Raw genomic sequence first — 18,569 nt, 5'->3', positions numbered from 1 at the left:
TTCTCTGTCCTTTTTATCTCTTTTTTAATGTGTCAATGGTAAAATTGATTGAACACTCACTGGGGAAAGCCATGTGGATATCTATAATAGTTTGTATAACGACACAGTCGGGCCATTAGTTTCAATTTGTATTTGCCTATCTTTGCAGTCCTTGCTTTGAGAGTTTATGTCTTGTTTGTAATCAAATTTATTCCATTTCATGTGACGTCAAGTTTATATGTAATGACATTCGATGAATTCGGTAGATTTGGCTTCATGTACTGTGTAATTTTTCTGAATCCCATATCCAAGTTTCGAATTCATTTAGTCATTTGGGTCGTCTGAATGTTTTTGTTTAAAAGGAAAGATCTAACGGAACGAAGACAAAATTAAAGATCTTTATTTTGATGAATGATATTATAAATTGCATTTTGTCGCTTGACTGTGGCTTTGTGTAATCACAAAGGGACAGATGAATTTGTGATCGTTCTATGATACGACTCTCCACAGCTGAGATATAACTTGAGTAATGTAATAAAAATGTTATATTTTGTACCATTTCATAGCTCAATTATAATAACAATTTTAGCTAAAATTAATGATTCCTTTGACAGAATTTGATATGTATTTCTATATATTAAGAGGTGAAAGGCACTTTCAAATGCAGGGAAAATTAAGCTTTATTGTATCTATGTCAGGATTTCCTACCACCAAACACATGCAGTTTAATATGTATAACTGATTAAAATATCATTTGCAAAATTCAAAAAGTATTTGAATATGTTTCATCCCTGATGTTTACTTGTGTAGCTTTCAAAATCAATGGCACTATTTTTAAACGCAAAAATTTTGTAAGAACTTTAACAATAAATTTGAGAATGGAAACGGGGAATGTGCCAAAGAGACAACAACCCGACCATAGAGCAGACAACAGCAGAAGGTCACCAACAGGTCTTCAATGCAACAAGAAATTCCCGCACCCAGAGGCGTCCTTCAGCTTATTTTCATATAGAACTCAAATGAAATCTAAAATGGGAGATGGGGAGGGGGAGAAGGCTCCCTTTTAAGAAGACCTTGACTTGAGAGCCTCCCACAATAAATGAGAAAGTTTGGAACAACCCTAGGATAAAATAATCTGATTCAAGTTGTTTCAGAAAAAGGAGGTTTGATTTCTCTAACTAACAATTTTTTAGTAATTCTTGTAGAAACCTTAAATGTTTCAGGAAAAGGTTCTCTAACTATTTTTTAGTAATTCTAGTAGAAACCTGAATACCTAATAACTATAAAAACAATTTGTCTGAAAACGTAGAATTCAGTATATGCATTCAAGTAAACAAACCATGTGGTGACTTCCAATTACATGTAATTTGTTAAGCTAGGTATCTGATGCTTTCTGTCACAAAGTACTATCTACTTAATATACAAGTAAAGAAGATGTGCAAAACAAATTTGATGACTAATGACAAGAAGTACTAACTGTCCTCAGTATGTGACAACAAATAGATCTAATACTGTCTAACAAATTATGATAAAAGTAGCTACTATAAGGTCGCTCACCAGGAGAGAATTACCAACAAGCATGACATCAAAGTGCATCTAATGACACTCTTATCTGCACACATTTTATTCTCTGCTTGACTAGAAATGACAAAAAACACAATTCCTCTATCTTCTTGACAAACATTGAGGTTCTATAACAGGGTCAAAAGACTGGCATTGTGTGTTTTTTTTTAACTGCACTGTTGCAATTACATTTAAATTAAAATTCCAATATTTTTAGATAGCGTCAAAATATTCTCAATAAAAAACTATTGCAAAAGTGTTCAGATTCAATTCAGATGGAAAAAAAAAATCTGATTCATGTATTTTCAACTATTCTAAAAAATATCAATAAATTAAATAATAATTAACTTTCAAATTTCTGATACACTTATTTTTTTAAAGAAAATATCAATTCAATGAAATTGGCTAAAAATGAAAAAGAAAAGCTAAAAAAAGATAATTTCTAATATTTTATTTTTTAGAACTATTATTTTTCTGCAGTTATTGATTAAAAACCTATAAAAGATATACGCACTATGCATAATATTTGTCAACTTAACCCTACAAGTACCCCTATAAATCTGCAGCAGCAACATGACATCAAATATAGTCATCCTAGCATGTGTCACTGGATTCCAAAGTCATTCTGTCAAACACATACCTATGGATACTATAACATAGTACTTGTAGAACTCTATTATAGATATCTACGTGACAAAACATGTTACTTATTACCTTCGTCACAATGACAAGAATGTTCTGTAAACAAGAAAACAAACATGGAACAAGATGACATCAAACATCTCGTCAGTTGGTTCTATTTTAGCTAAAGGTTATCATGATGAATCTGATAGATTCTTTGTCCAGATGTAGCAGGTATTTTGTGACTTCAATATTAGAGAAGACAAATTTTATACCCTTTCTCCAAGTAATAAAATAACTTATCAAAGATACTAGGGTTTGATAGTATGCTTTCAGTTATTCTGGTATATATTCAATTTCAATCATGATCATGTGATTGTAGCAATTTTATTAGTCACCAAATGTAACAAATACTACAGATCTTATATTAAAAAAAAAGGGGGGAGCAAACTTTGAAAGTGGCACGCAAAACAATAAATGAATAATCTCTATAATCTTGTAGAAAGGTGTTTTTCAGTATCCTCTTTCATTTTCATTTCTTTTTGCATTCTTTTTTCTTCACAAAATAAGGGGGAGGGGCAATTCTCATAAAATGGACTTGAGATCCTAGTACCCGTACATGCATTTGTAAATATAAGTCCAAAACCACAACCAAAGAGTCAAACCTTGAAGTGGAATAAAATTTATAAGCATAATTTCCAACAGATTTTTTTTAAACTACCATTGAGTCACTGCAAATTGCTTGTACTTATGACATGATAAAAAGTACTAAACTGAACTATGCAACTGACACAGAAAATATCATCAGTACTGAATTATGACATAAGACAGTCAAAATAAAAATATATATAGATTTATGGATAAGATTATTGAACTATTCCTTTCCTTTTTAAAATTTTATGGGCAAAATTTAGATAACAAGAATGTGTCCCCAGTACACGGATGCCCCACTCACACTATCATTTTCTATGTTCAGTGGACCGTAAAATTGGGGTCAAAACTCTCATTTGGCATTAAAATTAGAAAGATCATATTATAAGGAACATGAGTACTAAGTTTCAAGTTGATTGGCCTTCAACTTCATCAAAAACTACCTTGACCAAAAACTTTAATCTGAAGCGGGACAAGACGTACGGACAAAAGGATGAATGAACGGATGAACGAACAGACAAATGGACGTACAGACAAGAAAACAAAATGCCCCTCTACTATCGTAGGTGGGGTATAAAAATTACAATTTTCAAAATCTGATGAAAATTCTGAAGTTAAACATACTTTTTCGTTCTTGTTATGTTATGCCCCACTTGCCATCCTTAACAATCATGCTACAGCGTATATCAAAAAGGGGCAACTATTGAGCAATAATCAATTTTGAGGGATTTCTTTTTTTTTCAAATTGCCATTTGCCAAAGTTTGCCAAATGCCAGTGCATTATGTGTCTTTATGATGTTCAAATAACTCAAGGATAGAAATAAACTTTTCAAAATGTAAATGCAAGATTAATCATGAGACAAATGAAAATTATCTTAGGGAATTTTATAAAGCAAGGCAAAAAAGAGGATTTATCTATGCTGTTTCTATTGATACACCACGAAAAATAAGTTATAGAAAGAATGTGTCCATAGTACATGCATGCCCTACTCGCACTATCATTTTCTATGTTCAGTGGACTGTGAAATTTTAGGTCAAAACTCTAATTTGGTATTAAAATTAGAAAGATCATATCATAGGGAACATGTGTACTAAGTTTCAAGTTGATTAGACCTCAACTTCATCAAAAACTACCTTGACCAAAAACTTTAACCTGAAAGTCAAACAAACGAACGAACAGACCAATGAAAGGACCCACAGATTGAAAAACATAATGCCCATAAATGGGGCATAAAAATTGTAGATTTTGGTTTTTCTAAGAAAAGAAAGACATTAGCTCATTAATGATGCAATGATCATGACCTGGATTTTTTTCTTTGATCAACTTGTGTTGCTGGGTTACTCAGTTTTTTAATATCCTTAATAGACTTTTACATTTGGATTTCTATAAATCGGAATATGATCCTCTGTTAAAAATTACAGACGTATTTTTTTGATAAATAATTAAACCTATATCATACAATGTAGCATAGGTATTAGACCATTAAATTAAGTTAAATGGAAATAATTCCCTCTCCAGCACATCCATGCATAAATAGACTCCCAGCCTCCAGGAAGTTTTTACAACTTGACTATGCATTATATAGACTCCTAGCCTACATGCAGTTTTTATAACTTAACAAAGTTGTGAAATTACTGTCGTGAAGTTATTGGTTATTCTATCAATAACCATATGCACTGAAAACCCTCAATACAAACTTAAATCAAAAGCAATAAACATAGTTTATAGATGCTAAAAACAACTACAGATGATTAATATAATTATAAAGCTTTATATAACATCTTGTATCGACAATTCTAATCTGTTTTATAACTTGTTGTTTTGATTACAGAGACAATTACGAATGTAACCATGCATTCTAACCATATTCACAAAAATGACAATGTCTAATATAGCAATTAGGAAAGCATCACATGCTTGGCGATATTCTATCGCTACATTTAACTACAAATCGTCCATTGTCAAAGCATTTGTCGCTTCATTGACTCCTCCATATTAGGAATCCCATTCTGCCGAAGAATAACCGTTTCACGTTTTATATGGCGATAAATCATATTTGGAGAAAAGAGGAAAAGGGAAAGTGGACATCCATTACGTCTGTATTATTGTCATTGTCAATTTCAAAAAGTGTCTCTTAATGCAAATAATTATTGGATCATTTTCCCAGACATTTTTTGAGTAGTTTAATCTCAATCACAAAATTACTTTGTGACATTTTTTCTAACGACTTTTCTCAAATATCCCTTTATTCCATATTAACTGTCTCTATTTCTATGACAAGATAAATGCTATTTTTTTTGGCTTTTGACATTGGTCTTTTCAAATAGCAGCTTATACTTTACTTGATAAAATTAGACTTGATTTTCATATAGAGGATCAAAGCAATTATATAATTGTATTTGATAGATTAAATACATATTTTTCTGACTGGTTGGAAAAACGGAAAGATAATCTGGTTTATTTTCATCTGTATAATGACGCTACTTTTCTAAAGGTTATAAGGTCGCATGGCCTGAGGTCCTTTCTTTACGAGAAAGAAATAATGTTATTACAGTAATACAATGAAACCCAGATTTCAATAATCTGAATTCACTACTCTTGATTGGATACCAATTTTTGTGAAATTTTTAGGTTAAAATTAAAATGATCAACAAATTACAAATTATCTATAAGTTTGTATCGAACTTTGACAAAACTACAAAGTTTTATATCCATGAATTTTTTTTTCTTCATCCACAACAGTTAGTACCCTCAATTAACTGTTGACACAGAGATATGTCTCCCCTTTTTGTTATTTTGATACATAAAGTAAAAATGCAAATGTTGAAATTAAAATAATAATAATTAAACATGTAAGTTATGCACAAAATATTCAAAGTCAATGAACAGGGCCAAACAATCTCTAGAGAAATGAGATGTGCCAATCCTAATACAACTACATACCAAATATCATTGACCTACCACTAGTAGTTCCCTATAAACTGGCCTATTCACAAACTAAAACATTGTTGGTGATGCTGCTGCCACAGCCACAGGAAACTGCATACCTATGCCATACTTTCGGTTGCTGAAACAAAACACTTACTTAGCATGTAGAAAATTAGGATTTTTTTCACATTTGTGTATGTTTTAGGCCATTTATTTAATTTAGCCTCTACATCTTTTGATTTATTGGATTTAAACAAACAAATAATGCTACCATTGAATTCTAAGATATAAGTACAGTAATGATTTTAAAATTCACTTAGTAATTTTATTGATTAAATAAATTGCAGTTGATATATTTATGATAAAAAAAAAACTATCAGTATTAACAAAGTAATCAGAGGAATACCTACTTTAACCAGAATAAAGACCTACTCAATCAGGGAAAATGCTCTTATGTTTTATTGTATTTAGGATAAGTTGGGATGTAAATTTAAACCAAAATCAGGCAAATTCAACATGAATGGTGACTTACTTCGTAAAGTACATCCCAAACTAAAGAGATTTTAGATTGATCACAAATGTATTAAAATTATAAACTTTGACCTAAACTTTTAAAAAGGCCACTTGCAGTAACATGAAAATAGGTAAATCTCACCTTCTTTGCCTAGAGGTATTTTACTCACAAGAGTGCAAGGGCCTACCAGAAAAGATGATCCTACATTTAACAGGACATAATATATAAACTTTGACTTACTGGTAACCTCATTATCTTAAAGTATTAAAGTAAAGAAATTTTTGTACAGCAAGATGGTTCTAAATTTGATTTCAATATGGAATATTATACCTTCATGATGATGAAGATCCTTTCTCATAATTGTTGAAATGAGTGGGATGCGTTTGACCCATTTGGGACTATCATGAATTCTTTACTTTATCAAATAATGCATGAAGAAATCATCATGAAAGAAGCCTACAATTTTCTTTTGACAAAAACAAGACCAAAAATGCACATTTTAATCAGCTGCAAAAAAGAAAAAGACATTATTCTTCCTTAACTAAACAAAATTCATACTGAAACTGGTTTGTATAAGACGTGTGTCTATGTAAACATTGACTGACTGACGAAATCAATGCTTTAACAAGTTATTTAATTACTTCTTGTTTAAGTGCCTACTCAAAAATTTGGTGTGTCATAAAAGGGACAAATCTACTGGTTAATTTACACTTTATTACTACTAAATTAATGAAAAGAAAAAATAAAGCCTACTTTATTGAGTTGACAAATGAGACAAATACAATTATGCAATAAAACAAACTTTATGTTTTAGACGAAAATTACATCAGAAAGTATTCATATTTTCATTTCTAATGCACTTAAAAGGTTATAAAATCACGACTTTCTGTCAACTTGAGACTCCACATTATTCGAAGATATAGAATTTCAAAATTCAATTACAGAACGAGTAATTTCAATTGTCTCAGAACAGATATAGAAACTAATAATAACAGTACGATATGCCTTCTCAATAATACAAATACATGAAATATAGCAATCATTAAAACTTTGTTATGTATTTGTCGGGTATTTCTATGACACTTAATTTGTCAGCGGACGAAATACAAGCAAAACTGATTTTTTTACGACAGTCAAACTGATTAGCTGGCTAGTTAGTCAATTTGTGCTGTGGTTTAAGATTGTATCATTGAGTAGGACATAGTGTCATCCCTGATCTTACAGTTACAAACAAAATATTTCTGACAAATTAGTTTTCTGACAGTTTTAATGATTTACGCGAGCTAGATTTATTGGACTGCTTCTAGATTTTATGACTTATTGCACAAGGAACGACTTCCGTGATTAATGTCCTATTAGATGTCCTTTTGTCCTTTTTGGTAGATAAAATTAATTAGCTACGTTCTTTTTTAATGCCAATGATTTGCATAAGTTTTTTATTTGTTGACAATGCCAATAGAGTCTGATAGCATGTCCATGTATCTTCCAGAATCAATTTCTCTCACTAAGAAATTTGTTTACACAAAAATACATTTCCCTAAATTAGAAAAATTGTCTTTATGTTCAAAAACCAAATTAACTTAAAAGCTAAATAATAAACTTGTTACTAATACTTCATTATCTATGATGTAAACAGCATTAGAAGGTTCTAAAACCAAATGTAAATGCCGCTGCATACTTGTGAGATACATGTAGTAAAACTATAGTGCACAAGTCAGCTATCAGGTACATGTATACCAAAAAGTAAGAAAATTAATCTGAAGATGTTAGAACTCAGATTAAGTCATAATAACAAAATTTATAATCTGAATTTCATAAAACTATGCAATCTTATCCAACTATACTGAAAATTTATCAATTTTTTATAGGTTACCAATTTTTTTAAAGGATTAAAATAAAATAGTGTTTTCAAAAATATTTGATTTTTCAAGGTTTTTCCAAAGACTGTAGAAAACTGCTGAACATTAAAATTGGTGATTCTCGTATACCAATGACATACAAAATTAGGAATCCCATCAATAATATGAATTCACAGTATATTGCAATGCTGTGGTTTAAATAATATAACTAGTCTCTCAAGTTATGTGGATGCAATAAACTGGGTCCCTACAAATAACCATTTAACATATATGGAGTTATTATCTATAACAAAATTTCTCCAGGCATAACAACTTTATCTTGTCTCAATTAGAGAAAGTTTAGGTTTAAAATCTAAATATACACCCCATCCAATTTCATTGTCTTTTTAAACATTACTTTTTTGTAAAGTTTTCCATTTAAATTGGTGTCTGTTTGGAGTTGTTTTGACCATAAAGTCCTTTGTGAGAAACAAAGGTAGAGTTTGCAAACAGACTTGACTAGTATTCACAACTCAATTTGTTCTATGAAAGGGCTATTGGTGTATACCAAAGAATAATAAAAAGTTCCCCATTCAAGTATCTCTTTGAGTTTTTTTCAGGCATATCGCAGAAACTACTATACTATTCCCAATTTCAAAATCAAATGCATTATGGTTAATATTCTAAAAGCTGTGATTGGCCAAAAAAGCTCTTAACATTGCTAAATCATCCAATGAAGTGAAGTTATTTCAAATCTCTAGACCGCTTCCTTCATGCATTTGTTGCTTCTCGATCATAAGTAAATGTTAATCTTATGCAATTTTCATTTTCAAAAAAGCTTCTCCGTGAATCTATTAAAATATTAATTTAACAGACTAATTAATATAGACCAACTTTTAATCTTTTAAAAGGTCACGCAAAGTCAAATATGTGTGCATCTTATATCATTTTACAAAGCAGTCATACTGTAATGTCCATCACTGAACATCTTAAGCTTAGTTACTACAAATGTACATGCAACAAATGATCATGTAAAATATTGCTTTAAAGTTAATGGAAATTTGTAAGTTACCTGTAGCTCTAAGTTGGCATTTTTCTCTCTCAGTCTATCAACCTCATTCTGAAACTTGTTTAAATCTTCATTTACATTTGATCTAAAAATCAAAGAAGAAATATATGAATCTAGGATTTAGATGGTCATGAATTGGTTTTTATATAACAAAATTGTAATTTTTTTTAGAATAAACAAAAAAATTTAATCAACTGTTTTAATCATTTTAAATCACCATGCCATATAATAAAGAAAAAGCGAGACTCTGGTCTCCTTAGTTCGATAACACAAGGCAAATCTTGATTTCACAGCAGAAAAACTACTGAAGAGCAATAGATCTATAACATGTTTTGATAAATTGAAAAACTTATTGGACATTTCATTTTCAGTTTGATTGGAAATAATTAGAAATTTAAAAATGCTGCAAGTTAGATAATCTGATTGATTGAAAAGATACTTTAGTTTATAATTACCAAATATATTCAATACTTGGAATTGTATTGCTAATTTAGTAATACATATATTAAAACAGTGAATAATTATTACTTGTCTGTCTCGGCAAAAAAATATCTTTTTATTAAATATGTTGCATCACAAAAATAAACTTCATGATGTATTACACTCTGCATAATCACCAAAATACAAATTTTCATTTATTTAACATGAAATCTTTTTTAAAAAAGTCAAAAAATTATTGCAGCAATAATGCCAAAAGTAAATATTTTGTTTGCCTTCACTAACAATATCCATAAATATTTTATTGTTTTTCTATTTAATCATTTTGAAATATTCAAAAGAACATTTCTTTTGTCTACTAGCTTGAGGATAAAAGTTATTAAAATTTACCAACCTTTTTCAAAGTGAAATTTGAAATATGCACATAGCTTATATTTTCAATATACTGTAAACCTGCTATTTTTAGCAATCAATATATTTACACAACCTTTGCGAAAAGAAAAATACCTGAATATTAATAAAATGAAAATTTCCTTTATTATGAGGGGGGGCAGAGGGGTCTTGATCCAGAAATCCTTGGCTTAAAAACATGAAATCCCATGGTGCCGAATTTATAAAAAAAATCCTGACCTCCCGAAATTCGAAAAAAAATTCCCGAATCTTGATAGGATCAATCCTGAATTCCCAAGCTTAAAAACACCTGCTCCTGACTTCCAGAAAAAGTTCTTGTCCCCCTCTAATATGACTATATCAACTAAGTAAGAAAGTAGCTAACATTCACAGCAACATAGTCAGCTAAAAAGGACTAAATGGGAAATCATTTGTGCATGATTAACCTAATCTTAATTTAATCAATTGAAATCTTCAGAATATCATTTCTTATATATCAACTTTAAAACCAGATAAAATGTACATGTTAAACCTAAAGCTGAACATACCTGATAGCTAGTTCTGCAACTTCTCTAGACTTTTGTGTAAGAGCATGTTGCAGTTCTTCAATTCGCTCATCCTTGATTTGAAGAACTTCCAAAACTTTTCTGTCCTTAATTTCACTCTTTTCTTTCTCTCTGAAAAAAAAAATTGCAATATCTTTGAACATGGATGTCAAAATACAGGAACTAAGCAAATGGTGAATTATTTTAAAGACAAAATGACCAAAATGTTTAACTTGCTGTAATTTTTGGAAATAATTAAAGCAATGTACTATGAAACTGATGTCAAGGTCAAATGAAAACATTTTGTACATGAAATGAATGTTAATGCAACATATTTTTAACCCATGTAGGATCACAGACCTATAAATAAATCAAACGGCACCCCTCATCCGGTCAATTGCAAGCTAAATATAAATTTATAGCAACACTACCATAAGCCCCTGTTTGAAGGTACATCATAACATGTAGTATAGTAAAATGAAAATGAGCTTTTATTTCCCCAGCATATTCTTATGTTGTACTGTTACACCAAAGTCCCAGGTTATGGTTAGGGTTTGGTGCCAGCAAATATCTTTAACCGTGTCACATTATGTATGTGCTAGTCCCAAGTCAAAGAGCCTGTAATTCAGTGGTTGTAATTTGTTGCTGTAAATCAGTTGTTTTTAATTTTATTCAAGTACATGAATCGGACAAGTTTTCTTGTTTGAATTGTTTACATTTGTCATACTGTGTTCTTTTATAGCTTACTATGCATTAAAAGTTTTGCTCATTGTCGAAGGTCATACAGACACCTATGGTAATTTGCTTCTACATTATTTGGTCTCTGGTGGAGAGTTGTCTCATTGGCAATTATACATATGTACCAGTGATACCACATCTTCCTATTTCTATAATGGATCATACAAGTAGGTCTAATGGACACATCAAAGATACACCAAACTACAAGATAATACCAGCAATCATTGTACTTTTTAGGTGACAGTAGTACATGACAATGATGACAATTACTTACCTCTGAAGGACTAGACTGATGGCCTGTGTAATGTCTGGATTAGCTACTTGTAATTTCTTCCATAATGACCAAACAAAATCTTTGTCAGCCTATAAATAGTTTATAGATAATTTCCAGCATGAACACATAACAATTATAACAATGTATAAGTTTGAGATTTTTTATTCTATTGCTCAATTAATGCATACCACACATTCATTATCATGATGATACATACTAATTATTCAGTTTCTTTGGTTTTTTTAATTTCACAATGATGTCCAAATTATACCAAGAAAAATTAAAAAGAGAAAAAAATTATTTGTTTGATCCTTAGTTCATTTTCTAAATTCAAGAAATAAGTCCTCCCTCATATGAATGTTGCAATTTGTTTTACCTGGCATTGTTTTAAATCATCTGCCAAAGCTCTTATTTCCGCCTTCAGACTACCAACATCATCAATACCTACAATGTAAAATACATACTACTAAAATAATACTATTATCGCTATTTGTGCATTTTTCCTTTGATCTTTTTTTGTGATAATTTTTCATATCATGCTACTCGCTTGAGATGGAAAATTATTGCTAGAAACTAAGCATGCACATGGTGTTGCTAACGAAATTGACATGAAATTGACAACGTCGTCATAGGTAAAATAGCGATAAACAGATTATCATTGGTCATCTCAACTCGATTGCCTTTTTCGCTTTCGCCGTCCCGGCTCAAGCGAGAAAATCAATCTCCTTGAGATGATCAACGATAATCTATAATTATAAATAAATACAAAAAAAATCATTTCAGTCTAATTCTAATATGATAAAATAAAGAACTGGTAAACATTTCAAAATCAAGGGGCTCATCTTTATGAGACAATGCTAAATCAATTAATTTTATGTACATGTAGTGCCAAACATAAAATTTGATGGAAGTGCAAAAGTAGAATTATGGTGTCCTTCATTAGTAAAGTATCATTAATTGCTCAATTTAATAATATTTTTTCTGAAATTTTGATAGTTTACGGAAACGTAAGTATTGCTGTGTTGTGTAACTGTGAGACATAAAGTCAAGAATTTGTACAATTTTTTAAATTCACAATATTAAGTTTAATTTTTTAGTTTTATAATCAGCTTTAAACAAAATGACAATGTAGTGTAAATGTCAACAGTGCAAAAAAAAAGAATTAACAGAAATGTTGAAATCCTCTTGTTTCTAGGGTAAATTATGACCCTAACATTATCTTCTTTTTTGTTGCAAATAAAAAAACTATTGTAGCAAACTTTAACTTAACATCTTTTTCAAGAAGAGACCTTGTTGGCTAAAAAAAAATACCAATATGTTTTTTTAATCATTCTTTGAAACTTCCAACACCTCTCCTGTATAATCATTTCTTAATGATAGCACAAATATGGATCTTGAAAGAATTGCTTTTCTTTTTACAATTTGAGAACTATTTGTTACATGTATATTTAATAATAAATTTCAATGCAATTACAATATGTACAGAACTCAAGTAGATCATACCATAATCGTACATTCCAGCCATTTCTTTGGCTTTTTTCAGCCCATCAGTTCTTCAGTGAAAGATTACTTTTTTCAAGAAGTTCTTCATAAAAACTAAAAAAATAAAATAAAGTTTTAACATTTGATATAATGATAAAAAGTCGCTCACCTGTATTTACTGATGCTTTGGAAATCATGTAAAATAAGGTAAAAATCATAATTAATAGTATTTAATACATGTATCATTAGATGTCTGCCATCTTGTTGTAATATCTAAGATAATAGCAAAATTTGCAAAATTTCCGAAAAAATTACTAACTCAGGGGCAGAAACAACAATGGTTTATCAGATTTGTCTGAAAATTTCAGGGCAGATATATCTAAATATGATGAACATTTTTGCCACCCGGCACATTTGCTCTAAATGCTTCAGTTTCAGATATAAACCAAAAACTGCATTTTACCCTATGTACTATTTTTAGCCATGTCTGCCATCTTGTTTCGTGGGCAGGGTCATAGGTCACATTTTTTAAACTAGATACTCTAATGATGATTGTGGACAAGTTTGCTTAAATTTGTCTTATTAGTTTCAGAGGAGAAGATTTTGTAAACATGGTAAAAGATTACAAATATTTACAAAATTGTTAAAAATTGACTATAAAGGGCAATTTAATCTCAAGGGTTGACTGACCATTTTGGTCTTGTTGACTTATTTGTAGATCTTACTTTGCTGAAAATTATTGCTGTTTACAGTTTATCTCTATCTATAATAATATTCAAGATAATAACCAAAAACTGCAAAATTTCCTAAAAATTGCTAATTCTGGGACAGCAGCCCAACAACAGGTTGTCCTATTCGTCTGAAAATTTCAGGACAGATAGATCTTGACCTGATAAACAATTTTACCCAGTAAGATATGCTCTAAATGCTTTGGTTGCAGAGATATAAGCCAAAATCTACATTTAACCCCAGGACTGGTGGCATAGCAACAAGATGGTATGATATTTTGTACATTTATCATCATTACCAATTTTGTATAGCCTACGTTCTGTTTGTGATAGTACACTTATTCAATGTTGTGAGCATGTTTGTAACACTACTGGTATAATATGGTATTTATTGCAGACATACAGAACTGCTCGTTGATAGACCATCTCAACTTCGGAAACTGATTGGGTTGTGTGAGGGTCCCAAACAGAACAAGAGTATTCAAGTTTGGGTCTGGTGTTATGTGTTCCCCTTTACTGTATAATGTCAATATAGCTCAAGTGCTGCAAACTCTCAGACTAAGTGTTGCAGATTCCCTAATACAGTTTTCACACTGAACAGCAGCCCAGGCTTGTAAAGTTGCTTTCGGGCCTGTAAAATCATATCTACAGGCCAACAGAATCTAACTAAACATTTTCAAAAATTGAGCTCTGGGTCTGTAGATTTCAGGGCATACGATACAGTTTTGATCCCGTATTTAAAGTTTGATGAAAATTTCCATATAGGCTTTTTTTTCCTGATTAAATCAAATATATGTAATAAAAAATATACCTTCATGTGCTACGTTTTGAGTTAAATGAGATCGATATTTTGTATATTTGCTAAAAATTCAGATTTGTGGCCGTATTTTCCCTTTCGAAAGAAAGACATAACTTTTTTATTTTAAAAGATAAACACAAATTGTTTTTTGTTAAAAAATTTGTAATTTTTGTATTTTCTATAAGTATTTTAAAAATTCATGCATTTTTTATTCAGAAATAACTCAGAATTTACTCTTATATCAAATGGTCAAGAATTGAGAAAAAAAACGTCATTTTTTGTTGTATATTTATCAAAATTAAAAAAATGCACTATTTACAGTTTTATAAAATTTGGTCCACATAATCTCCCTGCAAAATGAAACAAAAGGTCGTTTTAAAAAATAGGAGTCCATGCACTCGTTTTCAAATTAAATACATGTAAGTTTGAATGATAAAAATCAGTCGAAAAATGCATCTTTTACCGATATGTCACAGTTTGACGTTGCGAAATTATCATTTTACGTTAGCAACATCATTACCTCCCCTGTAACTGTATCGTATGCCCTTAGAAGTTTATCTTGAAGACTGCTAATATGGGGTCGTAGTCTCAAATTACAGTTGATAATAAAAAATTAAAAATTAGATAAAAAAAAATTCTGGACAATGTCCCAAAATTTTCATTCTACTAATTATGAACTCAGTATTTCAGATTCTTTTTTTAACATGTTTGAAAGGTCTAAGGTAATACACCTTATCACTATTTGTTCGCCATTACTGGATATCACACAGGTTCCCGTAAAATTTTGACGTCATAAAACAAAATATCTGACGCCACAATGGAAAAGTGATTGTTGTATGCGTCAAAAGTTTAAGCGGCCGGGTCAGCCGGCCGATAAGGCTAATAGTGATAAGGTGTATGCCTGCCTCATACAGTACCCTTCAAGAGGACCAACTCTCCCACACCCTACACCGAGGAAAATGTCGGAGCCACTCCGAAAAACTCCGATATTCCTCCCAAAATGTTGGGAGGAATTTGGGAGTAATCTCTCCCAAAATCAGGTAAATGTTTATTGTGATAACGAGCTCACTCTCTACACCGAGGAATTAATTGCCCTTATCCTACTTTGATCTCTACCGCCACAAGACTGAATGGGTAATTGGATTACCTGACAGGTAAAGGTTGAAGTAATAAAGAATTATATTTCCGGTCTACTGTATCAGTTTAAGTGTCAAACAGGTGTATAATTTTAAATGTCTTCTATTCTTATTAAATTTAATTTGTGGTAATAAAAACTAAAGTCAAATTATTTTCGTATTTTTTGTTAGCCTATCTAAAAATATCTTAACCTTAATGTACTTGCTTTTTAAAAAAAAAAACGATTATAAAATATAGTGGAATATGTGAAAAACCAAATATTCTACTTCAAAGTTAAAGTCTTTATTTAAAAATTATATGTCTAAAAGTTTTGCATATGCAAGTAAAAAGGAAAATTTATTCACCATTCATTAGGCATAATAATAGCCCCGTAATAATTTTGTAAATCTACGGCCGTTTTTTTTTACGATTATCTAATTGCTGGAATGAATAAAAGATTTAAAAGCAAAATGTTGTTGTTAATTCTTTCAATTGTATTTAAGTTTAATAGAAAAATAAAAACTACTTAATTTTGACCTCGATGTCTTCACCAGTAAATTAATAATTCATTTACGAAATGAACATACTTGTGTAAAAATAACCGGAAACTTTCGCTAAATTAATCTGAGCAGTTGAAAGAAAATTATAAAATTACGTGTCTGAAAGTTTTGTATCTTTGTATAATATTTATTTTCGCACAATGAATGTAAATTTGTGTATTTTAAACAAAAGATTTTAAAAACAATTATTTGCCGTGAGAAGACAATTCCACGATACACATCTCAGTTATCAACAGTTTGGGTTGAACTTGAACTTGACTTACTTAACAATATTAAATGCTAAAAATAGCTAACATCAATTTTATCCAAGCACGAGTTTTTTAAAGGGCGGGAAAAAATATTGCGTACTAGTAAACTCAGGTGACCTTTCTAGACGACCGTGGGAAAGTCCATTCAAGGTTTCTAAAGTTGCAGAACGACTTTTTTGTGCAATCGTATTGAGGCTCCGGAAGGTCCTTTTACAATTGATGAATCAGACAAATATAATTCTTATCCGAATAAACGAGAACACATCTTTAACTATTTGAATGTTAATGTTTTATCTTTCAAAAAGTGAAGTAGCCTGGACATTAGTTATATGTACATGGTCAATAATATAAATTACGGTTGATGAAATATTGAAATTATGATGGAAATTGTCCGGGTGAATAATTGTATTCAAATGACAATAATACGATAAAGAACTGCCAATTGTAGGCGTTTGGGAAATTTTGAAAATAAAATGATGACTGATTTAACTGGAATAGAATATTATGATGGGCAATTTTGAGGTTTGATATTAATTAAAGGATTAGTGACCTATCGGATAGCGATAAGCGGATTACTTATCATCACAACTTTTAACATCTTTTGTAACGTTTACTGATTGAGCGTCATAAACTTGTCAAACGCATGAAGACCGGTAGAATTATAATACTTTAAAGTGAAAATATTTTTACACTTTCCAAATTTAAATGACGAAATTGATATAAATACTTTCGTCAATTTGAAACCCGTTCTGTAAAATGCGAAAATGACGAGCGCTATCAATATAACTTGAAGTTATTTCCTTTGTTCATCAGACTTGTCATTTTACAGTTTCTGTTAGTAATTTAAATTATTCTAGTCTGTATAAATGTACCGAGGTTGTGAAACATAATATTTCACATGGCGCATTTTAATTAAGTTTACTTGATGATCCGATGAATCGTGTTACCGAAAAAACAACATGATTTTTATTTTTATTAGCCAGTTGATTTTTTAAATAATGAACAATTAAGCCGATATTGCTTATTGAATAAGTTATAAAAGATGCTAATTGTGGCAAAATCGTCCTTGTTGAAAGAACACAATGTATGACCTGACGGGATTGTAATAGAAACACAAAATAACAAGTATTTTCTTCATACTTTTTCGTATACATGTACGTTTTATTTCAAAGATAATGTCAAAGGACAAAAACATATAAGATAATAATAATCTTATTCTAAATGATATTGTCACTTCTTTATTTGTCAAAGAAAGGAAAACATTTTCAATTTTTAATACCGTGATTTTAAAGCACACCTGTGCAACCAAGATCGTTTAATGTTCATTGGTAAATTATCTGAGTAATCCGATTATGTTGTCACGCGTCGTTAATTTTTAGTAATTCCGATGGCCAATAAACCAATTAACAGCCACACAGTGTTGGGAGAGAATCTTTTGAGGATTTTAGGAGTGAAATCCGCGAAACACGGAAATCGGAAAAAAGCGAAATCGAATCGATATTTTTGAAGGGTACTGTACATGTATGTATTACAAATCAAATGTAATAAAAGTGAGAAGGAAACACACAAATGGGGATAAGATTGTTAGTCTGTGCATAACATGGATATGTTGTTGTCTCAAAGGTTTCAATGTTAGTTAGAGTGCTTGTAACATTAGAATTTTCATTGAAAAAACATGCATACTACGAAAACATATGTCTGATATGATCTGACCATTCATTGTTCTGAACAGTCATTTAAGAAGATAATAACTTGCAATATGGCATTCTTTTTCTCCAATAACGATAAAATCGAATGTTTGTGTATTCAAATTTACAATAATTTAAAAATGGTGTCAAAGAGAAATTTCTCAAATCAAGATCGGACATGATTTTGAAGAAAGTTTTAAAAAGGCATATCCCTTGTTTGCCCACGTTTTTTCCATATCACTTACAACACCTGAAGTATAATGATTCAGTTTAACATTTTGTTTTGTAAATGATGGAAAATACTAAAGTAAAATGCTTAAAATGTAGTTGTTTACCTTTTGAAAGAATCAAATAGTAAACCGGAAGTTTGGAAACCCGCTGCCAAACAACTGCCGTAAA

General features: G+C 30.5%; 1 protein-coding gene across 5 annotated transcripts in view; it reads right to left on the bottom strand.

Annotated features, from left to right (window-relative positions):
- LOC139520148 (centlein-like) overlaps positions 1–18,569 on the bottom strand; it is a 59,514-nt gene extending 40,945 nt beyond the window's left edge. For 4 of the 5 annotated variants that reach the window (XM_071312614.1, XM_071312616.1, XM_071312615.1 and 1 more), the window contains exons 1-6: positions 18,506–18,565; positions 13,053–13,145; positions 11,926–11,993; positions 11,550–11,638; positions 10,541–10,669; positions 9,168–9,249 (exon numbers count right to left, since the gene is read on the bottom strand). In XM_071312614.1, coding sequence (XP_071168715.1) covers positions 9,168–9,249; positions 10,541–10,669; positions 11,550–11,638; positions 11,926–11,993; positions 13,053–13,074 — 390 coding nt within the window. In that variant the 5' untranslated portion in view covers positions 13,075–13,145; positions 18,506–18,565. Of the gene's footprint in view, positions 1–9,167; positions 9,250–10,540; positions 10,670–11,549; positions 11,639–11,925; positions 11,994–13,052; positions 13,146–18,505 lie in introns of all 5 variants that reach the window. The other variant, XM_071312618.1, reaches the window with a different exon arrangement.

Source organism: Mytilus edulis, chromosome 4 (assembly GCF_963676685.1).
Source record: "Mytilus edulis chromosome 4, xbMytEdul2.2, whole genome shotgun sequence".
Lineage (NCBI taxonomy): Eukaryota > Metazoa > Mollusca > Bivalvia > Mytilida > Mytilidae > Mytilus > Mytilus edulis.
This window is presented reverse-complemented; position numbering and strand designations above follow the sequence as displayed.